The sequence below is a fragment of the Apteryx rowi genome, unplaced genomic scaffold (genome assembly GCF_003343035.1).
Source record: "Apteryx rowi isolate R43461 unplaced genomic scaffold, aptRow1 scaffold_14, whole genome shotgun sequence".
Lineage (NCBI taxonomy): Eukaryota > Metazoa > Chordata > Aves > Apterygiformes > Apterygidae > Apteryx > Apteryx rowi.
The window spans coordinates 2,820,304-2,840,099 of NW_020447641.1; the positions used below are offsets into that span (position 1 = coordinate 2,820,304).

Here is a 19,796-nt window from a genome sequence, read left to right on the forward strand (position 1 = left end):
TTAATTATGATTGGTAAATGCAGTCAATAAATTAAATTAAAACAGACATAGGCACTACCCTTTCTCACTAGCCTTCTAAAATAGAAGAGCTTTTATTGCAACAATGAATATATCCTATTGCAATTGCTAGTTTCCTGTAACCTAAGGTTAAGTATTGACCTGCACAATATAACTAAAGACTAACTGAAAGAAAATACTTTAAAATATATTTTTTCTTAAATAGTATTGAAGTATCCAGTAATGACTAGAGTCTTAGTTATGCCAGTGAATGTCTGACTGTACTAAAGCAGAAAAGTGCGATATTCAGAAACACTAAAATCTTTCTTGTTGGCTTTCTTCCTCCTTATCCAAACCACGGCAGATTAGCAATGGTGGTATTTTGTGTTATTGCTGTATCTGTAAAAATCTTACAGTTGTCCATCTCTTCCCTGTCTCTTTGAGAATGAAAGATTAATATGAGCATTCCTAGTTATTATTAAAGAGAGCATAGGTATGCCTCATCTAGTATAATTAGTAATATGTAGCATTAAAATTAAGTATAATTACAGTTTTATGTAGTTTGTAATCTAAAATGTATAGGTACATTCACTAAGCTAATGCTATAATTTCTTTTCTTCCTTTCAGAAATTGTCGTCACCATCCTGCTGTTGTTCCTCCTATTGCTTCACTCACTACTTTGAAAACAGTAACTCTTGGTGTAAATCTTATGTCAGTTCCTTCCGCTTTTACCTCTCAGGCAGCTGAGGGTAAAGGCCTTGTAAGGAGATTTAGGATATAAGGCAGCAGAAATATTGCCACTTCTATGGTCAGTATTCGCTCAAGTCTTCAAAGAGATCTCATTTGTTGAGATGGGAAATCATATTTGTATTAGTGTTGGAATTCTTCTCAACTTGCTATTAGTGAATTGTTCCTTAAATGTAATGTATCCTGCTAGTTTCACTGAAAGCTTTCAGGGGTAATGGTGAGTTTTGTTAGTGGTTCCTCACTCCTCAACACGTGCTTGTGGTATGGAAACACAGTGATGTTGGATTCTCAAGAGAAGATTTGAGGTTGTGTGTGGGAGGTGATGGAGGAAGAGTTTAGATTATATTTATGCTCCTTTCTCTTACTGCTGCGTATTCCATATCACCTTCTTCCTGTTTCTGTTTCCTCTCATGTCTTTTGCTTGCCTGTTTACCCATTTACTGAAGTTTCTTTAAGTTACCTGTGTATAAGTTTGTTTACAAGCAAAAATCTCCAAAAGCTATAGCTTCCCAGGATAAATCAGATAAGCTGATTTGTTGCGAAATTGAATATTTTCTGCTGTGTATTGGTAGTATCCAAAAGGGCTGAGTTTAGATATCTAGGGGTTCCTCCTACGGCTAACTAGTAAATGTTGGTGCTTAAGAAACCCAGGAAAAGTAAAATACATTTCCTGAGTAGGCAGTACTTTTAATTTGAATATATGTGAGCTATGTTTAATTAGAACTGCTGCTGCAAGTTGTATAGAACAAGAAAACTGTAATGCCCTGTTCCCCTCCCTATCCAAGTAGTCTGGAAGACACAACAGTAAATCAGCAGTAGATTTATACAAATATAACATAAAACACACTGCGGACAGTAATCTTTTATCTTGGTTTTCCTACTCGCCAGTACAAACGTCCAATGGACAAATCTCCCTTTAAACATCATCTTTCTCTCCTATATGTTTTACTTATGGAGGTCACATTTATTCACAGATGAAAATCACATAATCCAGAAAAAGCCTTGGACAGTCCAGCTCCTTGGTGGTGGTGGCAGTGGTGGAAATGCATCTTCACTTCCACAATGGAAAGTACTGCGGTTTCCTCTGTGCCGCTGCCTGTCACCACAAAGCAGCCRTGACGTTTGCTATGATCTCGGCTTGTCCTTTTCCATCTCTCAGTTCTTAAGGCTGCTTGCCAGAATGACTGATCCTGAGTAGGGATGTCTTCCCTAAGTCCTTCTGCCTTAGGACTGTGAAGCGCTTTGGTCATGGTCATCTGTAGCCAAAATTGCTCTTTGTGTTAATGGTGGAGGAACTCCTCTAGTATCCACCTGAATACTTGAATAACCAGGGGTTTGGCCTCCCAAGTGGTCTTTTGTGAAGGAGAGCAAAGGAAGGAATTTAGCAGTTGTTACAGAATGGCCCATACTAAATAAGTAAGAATGATTTTCTCTTTGAATCACAGGCATAACTTTTCTCTGTAGATTCTTCTTTGCCTGTATCCTTGGGCGTAGTGTTTTTGGTATAAATGCTTCCTTCAATGAGAAACCCTTGATGTGAAGGAGGTTAAATAGGTGGTAACAGTTCCTCTCTATAGGGTAGTGGCCCTTGGCCCATGCACTTGTGGTACAGGTTGTAGGAAGAAGTTTTTCTAAGTCTGCTTAAGTGCTTAGGAATGAAACTTAAGGTTTTCAGTTCACGAGAAAGTGGCTTCTCTTCTTGTTTTCTAGAAACCCTGTTGTCATACCAGGTTAGGTTTGAGGGTCCTGTCTCTTTTTTTTCTACTTCCAGCCATCATTGTCACTGGTTAATGTAGACAGAAATGCCCTTAAGTTAATCTTCTCCAAAAGAATTTTTGTGAAAGCCTGTCATTTGGACATCATGAAATCTCTGCTTTGATAGTTAGCCCTCTCTGAGACTTGCTTTCCAAGTGTTGGAAGTGATGAATTCCAAGAGGATCTGCAGTGCTGATAGAGTAATTTATATTACTTCGTACCTGACAATACAGAGATCCCTGGTGTTTCTCAAGTCTGGATTTAAAATATTTTTATGTTTATTTTGTAAAATGACTAGATCTGTGACATTCCCTCATTCAAAAAATTAGAATAAATTTGTCCTTCTAAGGAGTGTTATATCCCCTTAGTGGGGTTTTTAGCCTCTTGCACAGCATCTGGGAGCCATGCTAATGCGCTGTGGAACCTGCAGTGCAGATTCAGACAATTTGCAGGAGATGGTCACACTTTTCAGTTGACAGCACTGTAGGAATCCCCATGGAATATATCAGAAAGTGTATTAGCCTATATTTGAATAAAATCGTCTTGTTTGTGAGTGGATCTTGGGCTGTGGTATTCTTCTGCTTCCCATCTCTCCCCTGTTCCTACTACTTTATTACAACAGAACACAYGTTACTCATTAGTAGCATGGGAAATGAGAATGCTGAAATTGTACTGAATATGTTCCAGATGTTTGTATCAAACGACTGGATCTGCATTAAGATTTCTTTTAAAATATTCCTATTAACTGTAAGTGGAAAACAGTTTAATACTAAAGTATTCTCTGAAATTCTAAATTCTCTAAAAATTTGCTGTCATAAAACACAAATATATAAGATTATGTATTAATTGGTTGTTATATACCTAACCTGCTTTCCATCTTAAAAGGTTTTGCAGGCATTAAGCAATTAATACTTAATTGCAGTAAGATCCAGGATTTGCTAACAAGATTAAATGAATACATAGTCCAAAGCAATGATAGCTGAGCAAAAGCCAAATCATGACTGTGTGTGTGTTTGTATTTTCAGCAGAGAAAGGACTGCATTCCACAGGCTTGAAGCCGCACCAGGATACACAAACTGGAGGCTGGAGATCTGTGAGCTGTACTCTTTGACTCTTTGAGTGCTAGTTTGATAGGGACGAGGAGCAAGAGAGCATCTGTACTGGTGCGTAGGTGATGAGGTACTCTGGATGAGCGCATTGGATGCGAGGCAGTGATCATACTGAATTTGGGCAGGATGCCAGCGTGGCTGATGCAGGTCAAGTTGGCAAGAGCAGGCTGTGGGCCTGGGACGGGCGGCTGGAGAGACAGATCCCGGCACTTGCGCGTGGCAGAGCAGCAGCATGGTACAGCCCAGGCAGGGTGACGCTGTGGTTTCACGTTGGCTTTCAGATATGAGCAGGCTGTGCTGAGGTGATAAACAATCAGATTAGTGGTGTCGTAGAAAGGGTTTTCTATTTGTTTTTTTCAGAGTTGTAAATACACATTTTGTAGGATATAAACTACCTAGGGAAAGTAACTAGTTTTCTAGTCAGGAGCAGGAGACAGGAGGGGAGGAAGATAAACAACAGGATGAGTCTGCGAGGGAGCCAAGGAGGCGGGAGCCATTAATCTGGAAGAAGGAGAGCTCTCGGTGCCCTTGCTGGAGTGCAAGTCTCTCGGAGTGGCACCTGGCCGTCTCCGGTGGGGCAAGAGCTGTGGGTGCAGTGGGTAGTGCTGGAAAGAAATACTGTTAATGAATGTTTAGCGAATAGCTCAGACAGAACTGGGGTGTGGGTAGTGTAAGAAGCTACGTAGAATAAAATGGAGCATAAACAGAAAGGAGGTGACAGAAAGACCTGGCTTGTCATGTACCGAGTGTCAGTGGACCTCGTGATATTGAAGTAAGTTTTTCTTTCATTTGGCACTAGCTCCAGATAAGCATACTTATGCTCCTCACGGCACTAAAGCTGAATTTAGTGGTTGGGCAAATATGCAAATTTCAGTGCACTAAGATTTCTCTTTGGAACTGCAAGCACATGCGAGGGACTAATGTTCCTGAAACTCTTGAGAGTTCCTGGGAAGCATAACGCAGACCCAGATCATACCTACGCAAGCATCTGTACAAAAACTCAAGAGAAACGCAACATCTAGAGCAAGCCTCTCTGTAATTTACCCCATCATATGTCCTTATGGGTGGGTAATCTTGCAGCATATGTAGCTTGAATACAGTGGAAATAACCTCCTGTAACTATTCTGATCTTTGGTTCATGTGTTAAGGGCTGTTACCTCAATCAGTGGTGAGGCCGAACTCTACACTGCAATGAAAGCAACTCTTCCAAAAGAAATAACTCCCTTTCTCTCTCCCTCTCCCAAAATGTTGGTTTCTTGTGTTGAGTGACTCGGAACAGCTCTTTTTGGAAGGAAAAGGTGCACAGAGCTGGCAGAGCTCACAATGAACCAAATAAAAGTGGTTTATAAAGCACACACGTAACGGCCCCATGCAGGAGTGTGGCTCCTCAGGGAGGAGAGGAGAAGGGAGGAAGGCGTGAGAGGAGGTCGGGCAGTGCATTGGCATGATCGGTCGCACGATGCGCTGTGCCCCCGGCTGGCTTGGGGGCAAGCCAGCCCCGGTCTGGCAGTCATGCAGCTGCACTGGCGTAATCGTGGGCCGAAGCCAGTAAGCCCTGTTAGGACTGGTACAGGCACGTGGGCTTGCCGCCCCGGCGGCTGCACGGCTCCTGCAGGAGGCCTGGCCCGCGGCCAGCTCGGAGGGAGCGTGGCAGAGTGGGCAAGCCCCAGTCTGCCCTTCCTCGTGCAGATAAGCTCGGCTGCATACACTTGTGCAGGATGTGAGCTGCTGCTCTGTTGATGAATATTTTCACTTTGCGAATAGAGCAGGCTGCCTTGCAGAGGGGTGCTCCAATGTGCTCTTGAGGCGCTGTGTGGGAGGCTATTACAGACAGCATTTCAGGGCAACATAAAAAAAATTGCTTTGTTTTTAATCAAATTGAGTATCACTGCTTGGGCAGTCTTATTTTATATCTCTATTCTTAAAAAGAAATAAAAAAGTAAATAAACCCCAAATCTCCCAAGCTGGTGTTCAGTGCTACTACCAAACTCCTCAACAGAGAGCGGGATGTTTATTTATCCTCTGCACTCCAAGCACAGGCATGTGTAATTTATGCCTCCAGCATTGCCTTTAACAAATATTCCTGTTCTGTGGGAGTTGGCAGGATACGTACTATGCACCGGTGGGTTTCAGGAATGGCCTCTTCCACAGGACAAGGCATGCATGACCTAAGGCACTGTGAAAATCTAACTGTTCTCAGTGGCTTTGCTTTTTCCAGTTAAAGTCTGTTTTAGGATGGGCTTTCTGACTTCTAAATGGCCAGTTGCTAACTCTGTATTGAGTGAACTGTCTTTTTAACCAGCAAAGTGCAGGTCAGTGCTAATATGATAATTAGACATATGCATACCCAAGTGAAATGATCTGTAGTGCTACAACAGTTAGGTGCAGACCTTACAAAACCTGACAGCTCTGCTATTTGATCACTTCAGGATTTTCTTTCATTTTGAACTTTTTTTCAAGAGAAGCATTTTCCTTTTAATTGCAAATGTATACTACCCAGAAAAATGATATTTCTAGATTGTGTCCATCTTTTATATGTTGCTGCCTCTGAACTGACCGGGAGTTCATCTGAGTCTAATACTTATCTGACCAACTTTGGTGCGAATAGGGGTTAAGTCAACTGACTTTCTCCTGTGTCCCTCTGAATCAAAAACATACTGTATCTGTTGCTGTCAGGGGTGGGTTTGAACCATTTTGGAAAAGCAAGGCTGCTTTTCATAAATATTTGTCTTGCTTTAGTTTCCTGAGATATAGTTTAAATGTAAACTGCTTTATATGCTTCAGCTTTTGTGCTGTCTTGCTGTATCACATCACACTGTCTCACATACTGCATGAGAGTATGGCACTACATCATGCTGTGGTGATTATTTGAAAGGGCGTACACTCTGTTTTGGACTAGATATCTGTTATCAGTGTAGATAATTGCTGTCAGACACAAAATAGACTCGGTAAACAAATGTTTCATTTTATCATGTGATAATGTCTGCTGTTTTGTGCAATGTATTTGAACGATGTTCTCTATAAATCAGCACTGCTTCAAAAGCAACAAATCCAACTCTCCCAAATCCTTCCTGATTTAATTACTTTATGCTAGAGATTAACTTTTCATTGTTATGTGTACATGATTGCATTTTTTCAGTGTTTGGAGATAACAATGTTTGACGTAAACAAATAAGCCACGTTTAAGAATAACCAATTTCTCCCGCCACCATCACTGCTCTGTTCTTTTTCCTTTGGGGTATCTTTTTTAATCCTTCATTTCCTCCCTGGTAAAGGCAAGACTACATCAGTTTCGGAGTGCATACTTTTAATTAAGATTTTCAGAGAGAAATGAATTAATGATCTAGCATATACAGGAAAGCTTAAAAGGAAGTAAACTTCTTCATAATGTGGCTAATGAACATGAAGTCTCTGTGTTCTCATTGATTTTGTGACCAAAAGGTAATTATTGTTTGACAGGTGTAATTAATATTTTGTTCTTTTCACTAAACGATGGGCATCTGTGACTTCCTCTGCAGGTCCTGTGCTTAGGAGCGAATGTGTCTTATCGCCTGTTAATAATTCACACCCAGTCCATGCCTTATTGGAGAGTTTTACAGTCTTATCCGGCTGTGCAAGCCGAGGCACGACAGGCCTGCCGCAAGAGGTGCACATCCTCAATCTCAGAAATCCGGAGGAAGATCTTGGCCATCATGAAAGAGAGGTAAAGGGGAAATTGCTTTTCTTCCAGATCCCTGACTACATGTGTGCCTGCAAATAGGATTGTTCTACATTAATTTGCTGAATAAAGTTATTTCTGAACTGTGAACAGAAAGAGTACAAAGAAGCATGTGCAGTTTGCATTGGGTACTGTTCACCAATGCTTTGCATGTCATAGGAGTAAACCATTTCCCCATACCTAGTCATTCTCTCCGTCACCTTTCACAACCACGAAGTATGCTGTAAGGTGGTYGGTGGGCGAAGGAAATAAGAAACAGATTTAGATCTACAACAGGCCTTTACAGAATTGGCTGTCTTCAAAGCCAGATCATTTACCTAAATGTGTTGTAAATTAACATGAATACTGTTGGATCCCTGCCATGACCACTATAAACAAATATTTAAGTTCAGATTCTTTTACCTCTGTAATACATCCTTCATTCTTTGCTGATGGGGGGAATGCAGTACAGAAAGCAAGTGTTGCTGACTATGGTAGTTCTTAAGCACAGTCCAATTACTTATGTGCATTGCACTCAGAGGGATTGGCGAGAACTTTAGTTGCTCTGAAAGTGACAACTCAAGAAGAAAATTTTTGATGTTAACTTGTGCAGTATTGTTGTTTACTCTGAAAACAAAGCAAAATAGGGAGCCGAAGTGAAAAGAAACATCGCGTGTCATGACAGCTGAATTGCTTGGTCCTTGTACTTACAGTATTGTACAAAAAAATCCTCAGTGCTGCTTCCTGTGAGAGCAGTGTATGTGTACACGATTAGCAGAATTTGTAATGAGGGAACAAAGATGATGATGCAGCAGGATGAAGCTTAGAAACAGAGGGTCTAAATCTGTGTTGAAAGAACTTCTAAGTGGAGCCTTTTGTTATGTTTTAAATACAGGCAGTTACTCGTGGCCATAATGGAAGTCTTTCCATTGGCTTCAATAGCAGCCTTGTTGGGTCTGTGGTGTGTTCAGCTGAATGTGTATTGTATGCCGCCCTGGAACTTCAGCTGTTGTATACGTTTTCAGTATTTACGCTGTCTGAAAAGTCCAGTGTGTGATGAAAAGGTTATTTATTATCTTTTCAGTAGGCGTGTCATTGGCTGCCCTTAATCAAAAATGTCAGATCTGTGACAGTTAAACTGAAGTAGAATGAATAAAAAAATGACACTTACTTCTTTGTGATGCTTGGAAGGAGGAATTTTTTTTTTTTAAATGTCGTTCTTAGAGTTTGCAAGGCATTGGGTTATCAGCCTGATGATTGCACTGTGAATGCCTGAAAAAAATTTAGGTACAGCCAGTTCTCTGGGCATGAAAACCACATTGTAATTGGAATCTATTATTCCTTTTTTCAGTAATTTAGCTTCCTATGAAAACTAAACAGGCTTATGTGATTGAGGGGGGGTGACAGAGAGATGGAGAGAAAGAGAGAGGGAGAGAGCCTCTCTCATCCCCCAGGAACTTTTAAATCCATTGCCAAGTCTGAGACAAATTTGATATGAGGGTTAGGTCTCCAAAGGTAGTCACAAGCTTTGTGAAAACAGGCAGAAGAGCAGGGGCCAGAGACCCTACAGTGCCCTTGTTGGGCACATGCTGTAGTGTGAGTTTGCAACAACTTAGTTACCAAAGGATGTCTGAGGAGGGGGGGAAGCAAGATACAGTTGGAGTTTGTACCTCCAAAGAGGCCAAAATGAATCCAATGCCCTGCTCAAATTCACATAGCCAAATTTCACTCTCCTCCAATGCTCCTAACACTGCTTGCTTAACGGTCCTGTTTCCACAGTTGTTGCGCGCACATGACGTGAGCTGGAGTCGCGTGTGTGCAAGGCTGCAGGCTGTGCCACCACTGTCTCATCGCCCTCGCAGAATGATAGAAGATTCAAATATTTGGCTTTAAATAAAAATAGTTGCTGTCTAGCAGAAAGCCTCTTGCGCCTCATCTAACTTGCTTATGTTAAGAAAGCGATTTGTCCCAATCTGTCTTTTCTGTGTACTTCTGTTGTATCCCAAAATGTAGAGCATAGACTGTATTTTGCTAGCCGTAGCCCCTAGCCACCGCCTTCCATCTCCCAGCCATTTCCCATCACAGCCCTTGGAGATGACTGCTCTGAAAACGAGCAGGAAGCTAGAGACAGGCTTGCTGGCGACAGCATACAGCAGAAGAGTGTAAACAACTTGGATAGATCAGATTTTACTTATAGGATAAGAGTCTGAAAACAAAGCAGAGCAAATGTTATCTTTTCCATTATTGTAAAAATCAACTCTAAGTGCCCTTTTGTATTAACATAAAATGTATCCATCACCTCCAGTTAAATTAGTTTGATTTACTAGTTGTGGTATTTCCTGTTGCCTGCAAATGCTGATAGCAAAGGTAGAGATCTGTTTATCATACAATATTTCCAATATAATCCAGAATAAAAATAGTATTTTTGTTTGACAGTACATTATCTAAAATCTACATCATTTAAAGTATTTTTAAAATGAATTACACGTGTCTGGGGTTGACTGACGTTCTGATGACCTGGAATGCAAGATCTGAAAATCTTTAAACAAGGGCTTGCTTTGGTGGAGAAGAGGAGGTTGGGTTTGGTTTTGTTTTTAACCTGCCCTGTACTAGATGCTGCTAAATTACACATTCCTTACTTGCTGGGAGGAGTGTAAACTTCCTGTAGCAAATTCCTTGGAGGGCTCATGCATTAAACATACTTGTGCAGTTATCCTGGTTCTCATAAATATGCAACATCTATATGTGCATTAATTTAACTTGCTTTGACATTTGTGTAGAATATACAGACAATAAGTATTCTCAAATTTAAAGACAGGAGGCGTGGCTGGTGTGTGTGGGGAAAGGCATGTCACGGACACGTATTCTTCCTATAATTACATGCAGATTTTTCTATAAAGATTAATAATGCTTGCATGTTGTTTTTTTCTTCAGTGTAAGCTGAAATTAATATCTGGACTGAAAATGTGCAGGATTATGCATTCCTGACAGCTTTTGCAAAACTAAATCACTGATTTATCACTCTCAGGTTAAGGCTGAAATCTAGTAAGTGTAGGGTCATATCATGAAATGCCACATCATGTCTGCGGTTTTCAAGGAGTTTATTTCTATTTCGCTTCATTAGTCTTTGGGGGTGAACATCTCATTTGTTGAGACTGTCAAGACATTTCCTTTGAGGAAAGGACACTAAAAGTGCCAATGGATTTCAGGTATTTCTTAGAAGTGTCTTATCACAATTCATATTGGCCGTGCTTTATCATAGGAAATAGAATACGGGTGCATGTAATAGCCACAAGTGTTTATATTGAGCTTGGCATGAAAAATGCAATGCCTTTTTTGTTTGTTTTATTTGATCAAATATTCCTAGGGAAGTGAGTGCGTGTGTGAATTTCTGTAGTGATCTGGGTCTCAGCTGAAAGCCAGGAACTACTGAACACTTACAATAACTTTCTCTTTGGCTTTGGCTAGCTTCTCTGCTTCAGTTTCCCTTTTTTTTTTTTTTTTTTTTAAAGGGAGATACTTGCTTTCTCATAAAACTGCTCATGCTGTTATGAGAAACAATTGTTTGTGAAAGTGCTGTGAAACTATAGATATGCACCAGAAAAATGTGTATAAGAGAACTTAAAAAATATTTTAAGTAGGTATTAAGTAGGTATACCTACTCCTTAAGTAGGTATATTATCAACTCTTACCTTAATGGAGGATTCTTTTATTTTACCTATCAGTTAAATTTCCCTGGGCTTCTTCAGGCACACAGCCATGGTTGAAATGGCTAAGGGGGAAAGGGGGGAAATATGAAATTAATCTCATGTGGATACTTAGGATTGAATACATATGAATACATGGAATCAGAATTCCTGGCAACGGTTTCACTATTGTTTTCATTGACATCCTCATCCTAAGTAGCTTTAAGATGGTATGCCTGATGCAGATGTTCAACATGTGTTATGTGAAATGAAGGCAGGAAAATCAAGGGCTTATCTTATTTTTGTAATTTTGAGCAGCACCACTGAGGCTGGAATAATTCTCCTGAATTTCTTTTCCCTGTTAAATCAGTGTAATTTGGTAATGAATTCATAATATAAATATATTCTCCTTTGAGAGCAAACATGATGTTTCCTATGAAGCTGGCTAATTACAATCACTTAGTAGTGAAATAACTCACATTCTTGAGCTGACCCACTTAAAGTCATAAAATGATGGGCAAAATTGTTTCAGTCCAATATTTAAGTATTTTATGAAAAGATCATCCATGATTTGAAAAGAATGGGACAGGAAAAAAACCTGAAACATAGGTCCCCTGATAATGTGTTTCTGCATCTTGATCTTGGCAGTGCATCCTGAATTGAGGGTAATTCTGTATCAGAATAATTTTATATTTTAGGACTATGAAGAGATCTAGATGATGAGGGTGAAATCCTGGTTCCTTTCTCTATTTTTTTTCTGCATATTTACTGTATTTCACAGTGTATTAATTTGAACTATTTTCAGAAGTAAACTCAGCATACCTTTAGGGGGTACAGTTTCAGTTTTGAATTGTGCTTGTACATGTTCTAGTTCTTACATGCTTTACAGACACATGTGCTGAAGTATGCACTTAAAATTGCCTAAAAACTGTATGTGCCCAAGCTTTAAACCATTTCAAATGCTTGCAGATATACTAGCCAGTGGCTCACATCAGCTTCTATGTTATTTTATATAAATGCATGTGGAGTTTGGGCAACTGTGCCGTTGTTGGTGTTTTGCCACCTTCCCAACAGAGATTATTCGGTTGTCTGTTCATCTTCACTGTTAGATGATAATTTTGCAGAAATGTGCGCGCATGTGTGAATTCCACTGCCTTCAGTACAAAACTGTTCCCAGTGTGGAAATCTTGGGGGAAATAGTTTTAAGTATTATTTTGGCGTTTTAAATATCTGTTTTCTATTTAGATGCCACTTCTTCTAACTTCTTCTAACTTTAAATATTTGGACAGCTACCATGCTGCCCTCCTCATACTTCCTTTAGGTTGTATATGTTCAACTTTATTCTCTCTGCATAATTTGTATCTCATAATTGGCTTGTGATCCTTGCTTTGCTTTACGTTCTAGGTTTTATTTTTAGTTACCTTTTTCAAAACTAGGTTACTTAGACTACTCAAATTACACCATGAAGGCCTTACCAACTCTGTATCAAGGAAAATAGTTTGCTTCCTACTCAGGCATCCAGAGACCTGGGGACAACCTTGAGATATAGCTTTGATAAAGGAGTTGCTTTCAGACTGTGTTTTAAAGACCCTCACCTGCTGCATGCGGGCCATGACCGGGGCCTTGCGTTGTTGGGTCAGTAGCGGGCAGGGCCGGGAATTAAAGGTTTGTTATTGGACAACTGTAGTTAGTGAAGTTTTTGTTAACTAGTCATTTGCTTTATTTTGTTTTACGTTTATTTCTTTCTCTAAAGCACCTTTGTTAAAATGCATCTCCATTTAGTACCAGTCAAATGTGTCCTTAAGTTGTTTTCTGAGACTTCAGAATCTCGGATACAGTAAAAATAAGATCAGTTTCTTTTTCCACCGTGGCTTTTTAGTGCTGAGCTCTTGGTGTTAGCTTGACTGGCAACTCCAGAATTGACAACAAAGATGGGCTAGTTGGATTTCAATTTTTCAAGCACCTGGCAGCATGGGCCTAAAACCAACTGGCAAGCTCCTCTAACTAATCCGATTCTCATTTCTTCTCTCCCAAGCATTTAAAAAAAAAAAAAAAAAAGGACTATTATCCTATTCAGTAGCATCATACTAAAATGAGAGCCTCCAGAATGAGAAGTTTATTTTACTTATGTGTGAGTAAACTGTTGAGTAAGGTCGCAGTTTCATGATCTTTAATATTGTATCTGTGCACTGCCAGATCGTATGGCTATACCAATTTGCTATGGGCTGTGATCATGCTTCTAGTGAGCTGACCAGAGCACGTGGTACAGAATTTGGGCTGGGAAATAAAGGTCATGTTGCCTGTTTTGCCAGACTGCATCATATCTGCACTCTGCTCAGTTAGCTTGGTGCAGTGGGAAGCCTACGCAGCAGCACTTGGGTATGTTTGGTAGTGCTGGTAGGCCAACAGCCTTTTGTTTTGAAGAAAAACAGTTGCTGTTCTAGAAGAAGCTTTCAAAGAGGAAACAAAGCGCTGTGCCTCTGCCAAAATAAATATTGGATCTCAGCGTTGCAAGGGCGTTTTGCTAATTTTGCCTCTCCGCTTTCTGAACACCTTTACTGTGCTGCAGCTAACTATGGCAGCAGCCTTACAAGTGGCAATGCAAGCATACGCAGTGTTTTTAAGCAAGGAATGGCATGAGCTGCTTATAATAAAATGGTATGAAAGAGGAGAGGTGCTGCTGGCTTCATTATTGCCCCGTCTGTCTGGGGATGAAGAGGAGATGGAAGAGGTGGACATGCTTAGTCTTTCTGGGGATGGAGAAGTCTGGGTTGAGACTTCAGCTGAGAACAGTAACTTGGTGGTAAAGGGTCTCATCCCAAATGTAGAAGATAACCCCTAAAAAGAAGACTACAGTATGGGAAAAGTGTTTGGTGAATGCCTAGGCTGAGCTTGTCTGACTTGATGAATCAACCAACAAGAGAAGGTGTCTTTCCTGAAAGATCGCCTTTGTCACTTGGAGTCTGACACCCCCCTGAGGCCTGCAGTGCGGCAGTTCAGTGCTGGGAGTTGGCAGATGCCAGAGTAGTTTGGGATGCACCTTTGGCATTTGGGAAGTTCTTGCCCCGTTCTCCCTGTGCACGACTACCATAGCGGTTTTGCTGTGACAGGTATGCTAGGTGTTGCTCCTGCTGGCTCCCGCAGCTGTGTCAGGCTTTTTGTGGGATCTTAGATCTTTCCTGGTCCTACCTTAGCAAGAACTGTGGGATTTGGGGGGGGGAGGGGTACTGCATGTTTTTGTGGACCACTGTGGATGTTTTAAGACACAGTGACTGGACTGGGTGGGTGCAGAGTATTTATATATTTCTTTATATTTTTCACAACTCTTGCTTGACTTCAACCTTGTAGGTATAGGTCAGCTCTCCTGTGATGCTGAGCACATCAAGATCAACAGGATCACTTTTCCCCCTGCTACTGGGTATTCTTGCTTGTTCCCTGGTGATCTGTGGCTCACAAAGTCATGTAGAGGCAACTGCAGCTGGCACCAGGACCTGCAGGGTGGCAGGGGAACATGGGCTTCACCACCTGCAAACCTCTCTGTCAGGCTTGAGGTTGACTGCTGCTGCTTTATCACAGTCTTTGCTCACTGTCTTGCGTGGCCCTTGTAAGAGCAAGGGGAAGGGCCCATGTCAGAAGACTGAGAATGGGAAGCCCAGATGAATTACTGTTTCCACCAGTACTCCTTGCCAATGAGATCTTAAAGGGTCAAATTGTGAGGGGTGCTGTGACAGACTTAGTCCAGGATATCTGGCTCTTGCCTGCTGTGTTGTAAGACTCTGTTTGTTGCTTTGAAAGCGGTAGTCCATCATCCCATGTGTCTTTTAATCCTGGGTATTTTCCAAAGCTTGCCTGTGGCCTCTGGTAGCTCAGCTGTCTCACCACAGAGCAGTCCACTGGTTGTTACTCCCTTTTCCCCACAGTCCTACCAAAGAGCCCTTTCTGTCTAATAGCTTAGGACTGTAGACTTTATGGATTTACTGAAGGAATTAAAAAAAGAAGGGTGGGGAGAGAAAAAGAAAACACAGAACTTAAAACTACAAACTACTGGAGTCTGCTATGCAGAACTATTCACAGATATGTTAGAAGGGTTTGAAAGGTTTGTGAAACTCTTCAGGGCTTTGAAGTGACAGGCACAGGGTGTGGAAGCCAGGTCCCTGTGAGGATTTGGATACCAGGAGGTCTGGGCCAAGCCATGGTATGAGAAGTGTTTTGTTGTTCCGTAAGATGGCATCCTTGAGGAGTTTGCATGCCCCATGAATCCCCTACCTGGGAAGATGAGGGGAGTGGAAGATGGGGAACGGGCTACAGAGGCTGATGTGAGAGTTTGAGTGGGTAGAGAGAACTGAGGTGGCTGCGGATATGCTCATGCTCTCCTCATCTGCACCACTCTTCCCTTCCCTCCTTCTTGGAAGGGATGCTGACATATGTCAGTGCCACACCAAGGCTTCCCTTGGCTCCTGGCCATGCTCCAAGCTTGCCTGACCTTGTCTACCTACTCCATGATTGCATGCGTTTTAGCTTCCTGAGTTGTCCCTCATTGCTTCAGTAACAGCACCTCTTTTTACCCAAGCCAGCAGAGTCTGGTCATGTATTCCTAGTGCTGTCCCTGCACAGTGTGCTTGTGGGCACACTGAACTTGAAAACAGGAAGCAGTGATCACTGCAGAGAAGCTGACTGTCTAAGGAAACTTTTTTTTTTCCCCTGGATTTACTTTCTGAAACCTGTGTGGCTTGGGCGTGATATCATTAGGAGAGACAGGCTGAAGGTCTGGAGAGGGAAACTCACTGCAGGAGRTGGGGATGTGCTGTTCAGGAGGTACAGGCTGGCAGTGGGAGGGGAGGTGTGACTGTATGGCCTGGGCTGGTTGGAGTAGCAGACTGAGTCAGGAGCGAAGCACAAATAAATTGTTTGGCAGTAGGTGGATGAAGGGCAGAGACCAGCAAGCACCCAAGTGAGAGAAGTGCTGCAGCCTAAGCCGGCTCTGGGGTGGGGGGCTGGCATTGTCCAGAGTCCATGACCTTGTACCACTGAGAGTCAAAAAAGGACAAAAAATGACTGGTGAAGGGCTTCCAGGCTTTCCCAGAGCCTCTTTTTAAGCATTCTAGATTACAATTAGCAGGAAGCTACTTCTTGAGCATTTTCRGACAACCTTTTACCTGCAGAGTGACCTTACTCAGCACTTTGGGTGCGTTTTTAATGAAATGCTAGGCATCCCAATACTAGACCATAGCCTAAGGGATGTGGAAGAAGGTAATTCCATTAAGCCATGTGGTGAATTGCTCAAGTCTGTCTGATTTGATGCAATGTCTCCTGAAATATGTGCGTGTGACTAATACAGTAATATGAAACATACCTTAATTGCATTGACTGATGGGCACTTCATTGCCATGTTAAAAAAAAAAAAAAAGCTATCTGAGCCTCCATCTCTGAAAAAGCCCTCACAATCCTCTCTCCCCCTTTTCTCTTTGTGAGCACTTTGAGGCATCTGTGCTTGCATAAAATCCAGCCTTTTTTTAATGTGGCTTTTTCGTCTTGTTTGCTCTGGACTACAGTATTTGTGGGTTGTTTTCAGTCAGCTCAGGAATTGCTGGTCATTGAGTTTGGCAATCGTTTCAAGTTCTGCCCACTAGAACTGCCAGAGGAAGTCATGTGTTGGCCAGAAGAGCTTGTTTGTGCAGAGCCTGGTGTCCTGCAGAAGCATCGCTTGATGCATGTCTACTCTTAAAGAGGCAGCAGTGACTTCCCAYGACTTGGAAAGTGCTGTGCAAACCCTCAGTATTTTCTGTTTTTAGAAATGGAATGGTTTGTTATGCACAGAAAACGAAACCTATTCTCAGTTTTACAAAGCTGCGTGGAACTGTGTGAAGCAAAGCCGAGGCTCGCCACAAAAGGCTAAAGGGTTCAAAAGAAAAAATGTCAGTGTGACTTTTATGATTGCTTGAATCTTTCGGGTTTTTTGACCGTTATTTAAAATGACTTGTTGGAAGCAGGAAGTTGGACTCTTACTGACATTTGTTTTCCTCTGCTCTGTGTGCCCATAGATGCTGTTTTGTTATTGCAGGATTCTAGAGAGAACTGGGCTGCTGCCACAGCCTTTACTAGAAGGACTTTTTTTTTTTCCTCTTCTTTCTGTTACGGGCATGTAAGCATGTGTGCACATACACACATTCTTTCAGGCAGATACATGCATTTTGATTTTGATCATAAACTGTGATTCAAATTCTTGTTCTCCAGTTCCCTCCTTAAAGCTTCTATCTGACATGCCTTGGAGTATTTATAAATTACTGCTTTGTCTATAGTTATTTTCCTCAAGAAAACATAATTAATGATGTATTAATGAAGTTGTTCTCTTTGTAGCTCCCAACACCCTGAAAATTTCCAAACTAAATTGTATGTAGCTCACTGTGCCTGACAGTCACTCTCCTATCTCAGTTGAAAAAGCCAAACCTTGCAGTGGGAAGACACAAGAACAACAACAAACATTGTTTTTTTAACATATTTACGTTGTGCTTTTTGATAATACATAGTGTATTCTCAAGTTTCAGTGTTTCTCTAGAACAGTCATTTTTTTCATGAAGCAGAAACAGAGTACTTTTACAGCTGTAAAACTTGTTATTTGAAGGAGAAGATAYGAAAATAGCACCACTGTGAGGTACAAATATCTGAAATGTAGGTGGCTTTAAAAAGTTTGAAGGAATTACAGGCAACTTGTAGTTGACTATCTCTTTAACAGTTGCTTGGCAGTATAAAATATATAATTTTTTTTTTATGATCAGAGTTCATGTCATATATATGATAAGCATGAGAATGGCAGTTAGCATCTCTACAATGAGAGGTGATACTTGGTGATGGCCCAAATCTCATTAGCGAGGGAAAAGTATGAAAAATCTCTGTCATCTTACTGGAAACAACCTGATTCTCTAAACCTGAAGGTTGGTTGAAGTCTGGCTCAGTTCTCTCATCACACAAACAATCAAATTCTTCATTTATTCTGTATGTGCGTGCAAATATGTAAAGGAAATCTTGAGGCCTGTCAGTAAATATGGCTTTGTATGGCATCAGTCTTGCAGAGAAGCACAGTGGTACTTGCTTTTTAGTTTCTTTTTCTGAACAGACTACTTGGAGCATGCCTTCTTCTCCCCACTATTTATTTGGGTTTCAAGTGGTGCTTATGATGAGGCATTGAAAAGGCTCCTGAAGCCATCCAGAAAAGCATTGCAAACAGGAAGTAGTAGTCCAGTATTATACTGTGAGCTGGAAATTAAGCCAGTATTTTTATTTTTTTTTCAGTAAATGAGTTTTTGAGCAAGAATCAGCAAGACATTGCAGATGAGAAGCGTTTGGAATGGCATCATTTAGCATGAAAATACTTGTACGACAGCCTTGCTATTGTCTTCTGGAGGATCTTATGTCTGTTTTTGTGGCTTTGACTCTGCAGGTGAATACACATATGAATAGTCTTACTTCTATGGGTAGTCCTGATAAATTGAGTAAACTTGATTCCTTAGGGTTGTTTTGCATGTGGTCAGGGTCCTAATTTCATTCTCTAAAATATTCCCAAGATATTGTGTTTTTTTGTACACAGAGTAAAAATTCTGATGTCTTGAAGTTCGAAAATAGAAATATGGGAGTAGAGTGGCAGCATATTGAATATAGCTATGTTTAATCTTCTGAAAACAGTTTCCTTTGTATCTAATTTTTAATACCACTTGTGAGTGTATATGCTACAGACACAAGTGCGTGTCACTTCTCACTCAGGCTGGGGGGTTATAGACTGACAGTAAAGTAAACAAAGCTGTTTCCTAAATCTGCTGCTGCTTAAGTTTTTATTTTTTTAATGACTCATGCACATATACACTGTTCTTTACCCTGGCCTGGAAAGCAAGAATTTGGTTTTACATGTCCAATAAAAATGTGAACTCCAAATTTTACACTTCTCTTTTTGACTGTGCCTCTCTTAAAGACATCTGTAGAATGATATGCCTGTTTTGCAGTCATTTGGATGTGTGTATGGTCTGGTTGCAAAACCTTTGAGGAGCAAAGTATTTTATAGGCAAAGGCTGTCAAACAAATGGCAATTTCCTTTGTACTACCATCTTCCATCATCTACTTTATGTTTATTTTATGTTACATAATGCTTTTTTGCTTTGTGAAGCCTCAGAGTCTCAGCCTCTTCCCCTTCCCCACCTTCAGCTTTTGGAGCAGTGGAAAGTGGGGTGTTCAGCTGTCTGGGAGGTAGCTGAGATTCAGAAACTTGGTGTTCAGCTTTCAGTTTTGCCAGAATCGTCGTATGAGACCATGTGCGATGTTGTGTCTGCAGGGTGGTTTGCAGCTGGGATGGACTTGCTGGGTCTACAGCTCGAGCCCGTTGGAGGCGAGATGGCTCTGACGCTGGATCTCTGAACCCGCGGCTCGGGCGAGCTCGGCTGTCGCTGCTGAGGCCTGCTGAGAGGCAAGGTTTATTAGCGATGCTATAGMGATGCATTAGCGCAGCTGTGTACCTTCTGGTTGGGTAGCTAGTCCCTATCTAACCTGCTAAAAATACAGGCAAAGGGAACTTCGTGTCTGCCTGGAGAAGTCTGTGTTGGACTAACCCCAGAGGCCTTTAAGGAAAACGGGCCTCACTGAACTTTGTCGTCTGTCTTTTATCTGTCAGGTTAAGAATCATTTTCTTTGGGACAGGAACTGCTTTTTAGTATGTATTCCTATTCCGGTTCATGTAGTCTCACACATGGTAGGACTCACTAGTTTAGGGAGGAAGGAAGGGAGAAGAATATAAAATTAAACTTACTTCATACCCCAGGT

The 19,796-nt window shown here is 41.3% G+C and overlaps 1 protein-coding gene across 6 annotated transcripts in view; it reads left to right on the plus strand.

Moving 5' to 3' along the window:
- Positions 1–19,796, plus strand: part of TGFBR3 (transforming growth factor beta receptor 3) — a 128,171-nt gene that overhangs the window by 44,296 nt on the left and 64,079 nt on the right. For 4 of the 6 annotated variants that reach the window (XM_026057524.1, XM_026057525.1, XM_026057526.1 and 1 more), the window contains 2 exons: positions 3,525–3,592; positions 7,127–7,311. In XM_026057524.1, coding sequence (XP_025913309.1) covers positions 3,525–3,592; positions 7,127–7,311 — 253 coding nt within the window. The remainder of the gene's footprint in view (positions 1–3,524; positions 3,593–7,126; positions 7,312–19,796) is intronic. The other 2 variants (XM_026057528.1, XM_026057529.1) reach the window with 1 other exon arrangement.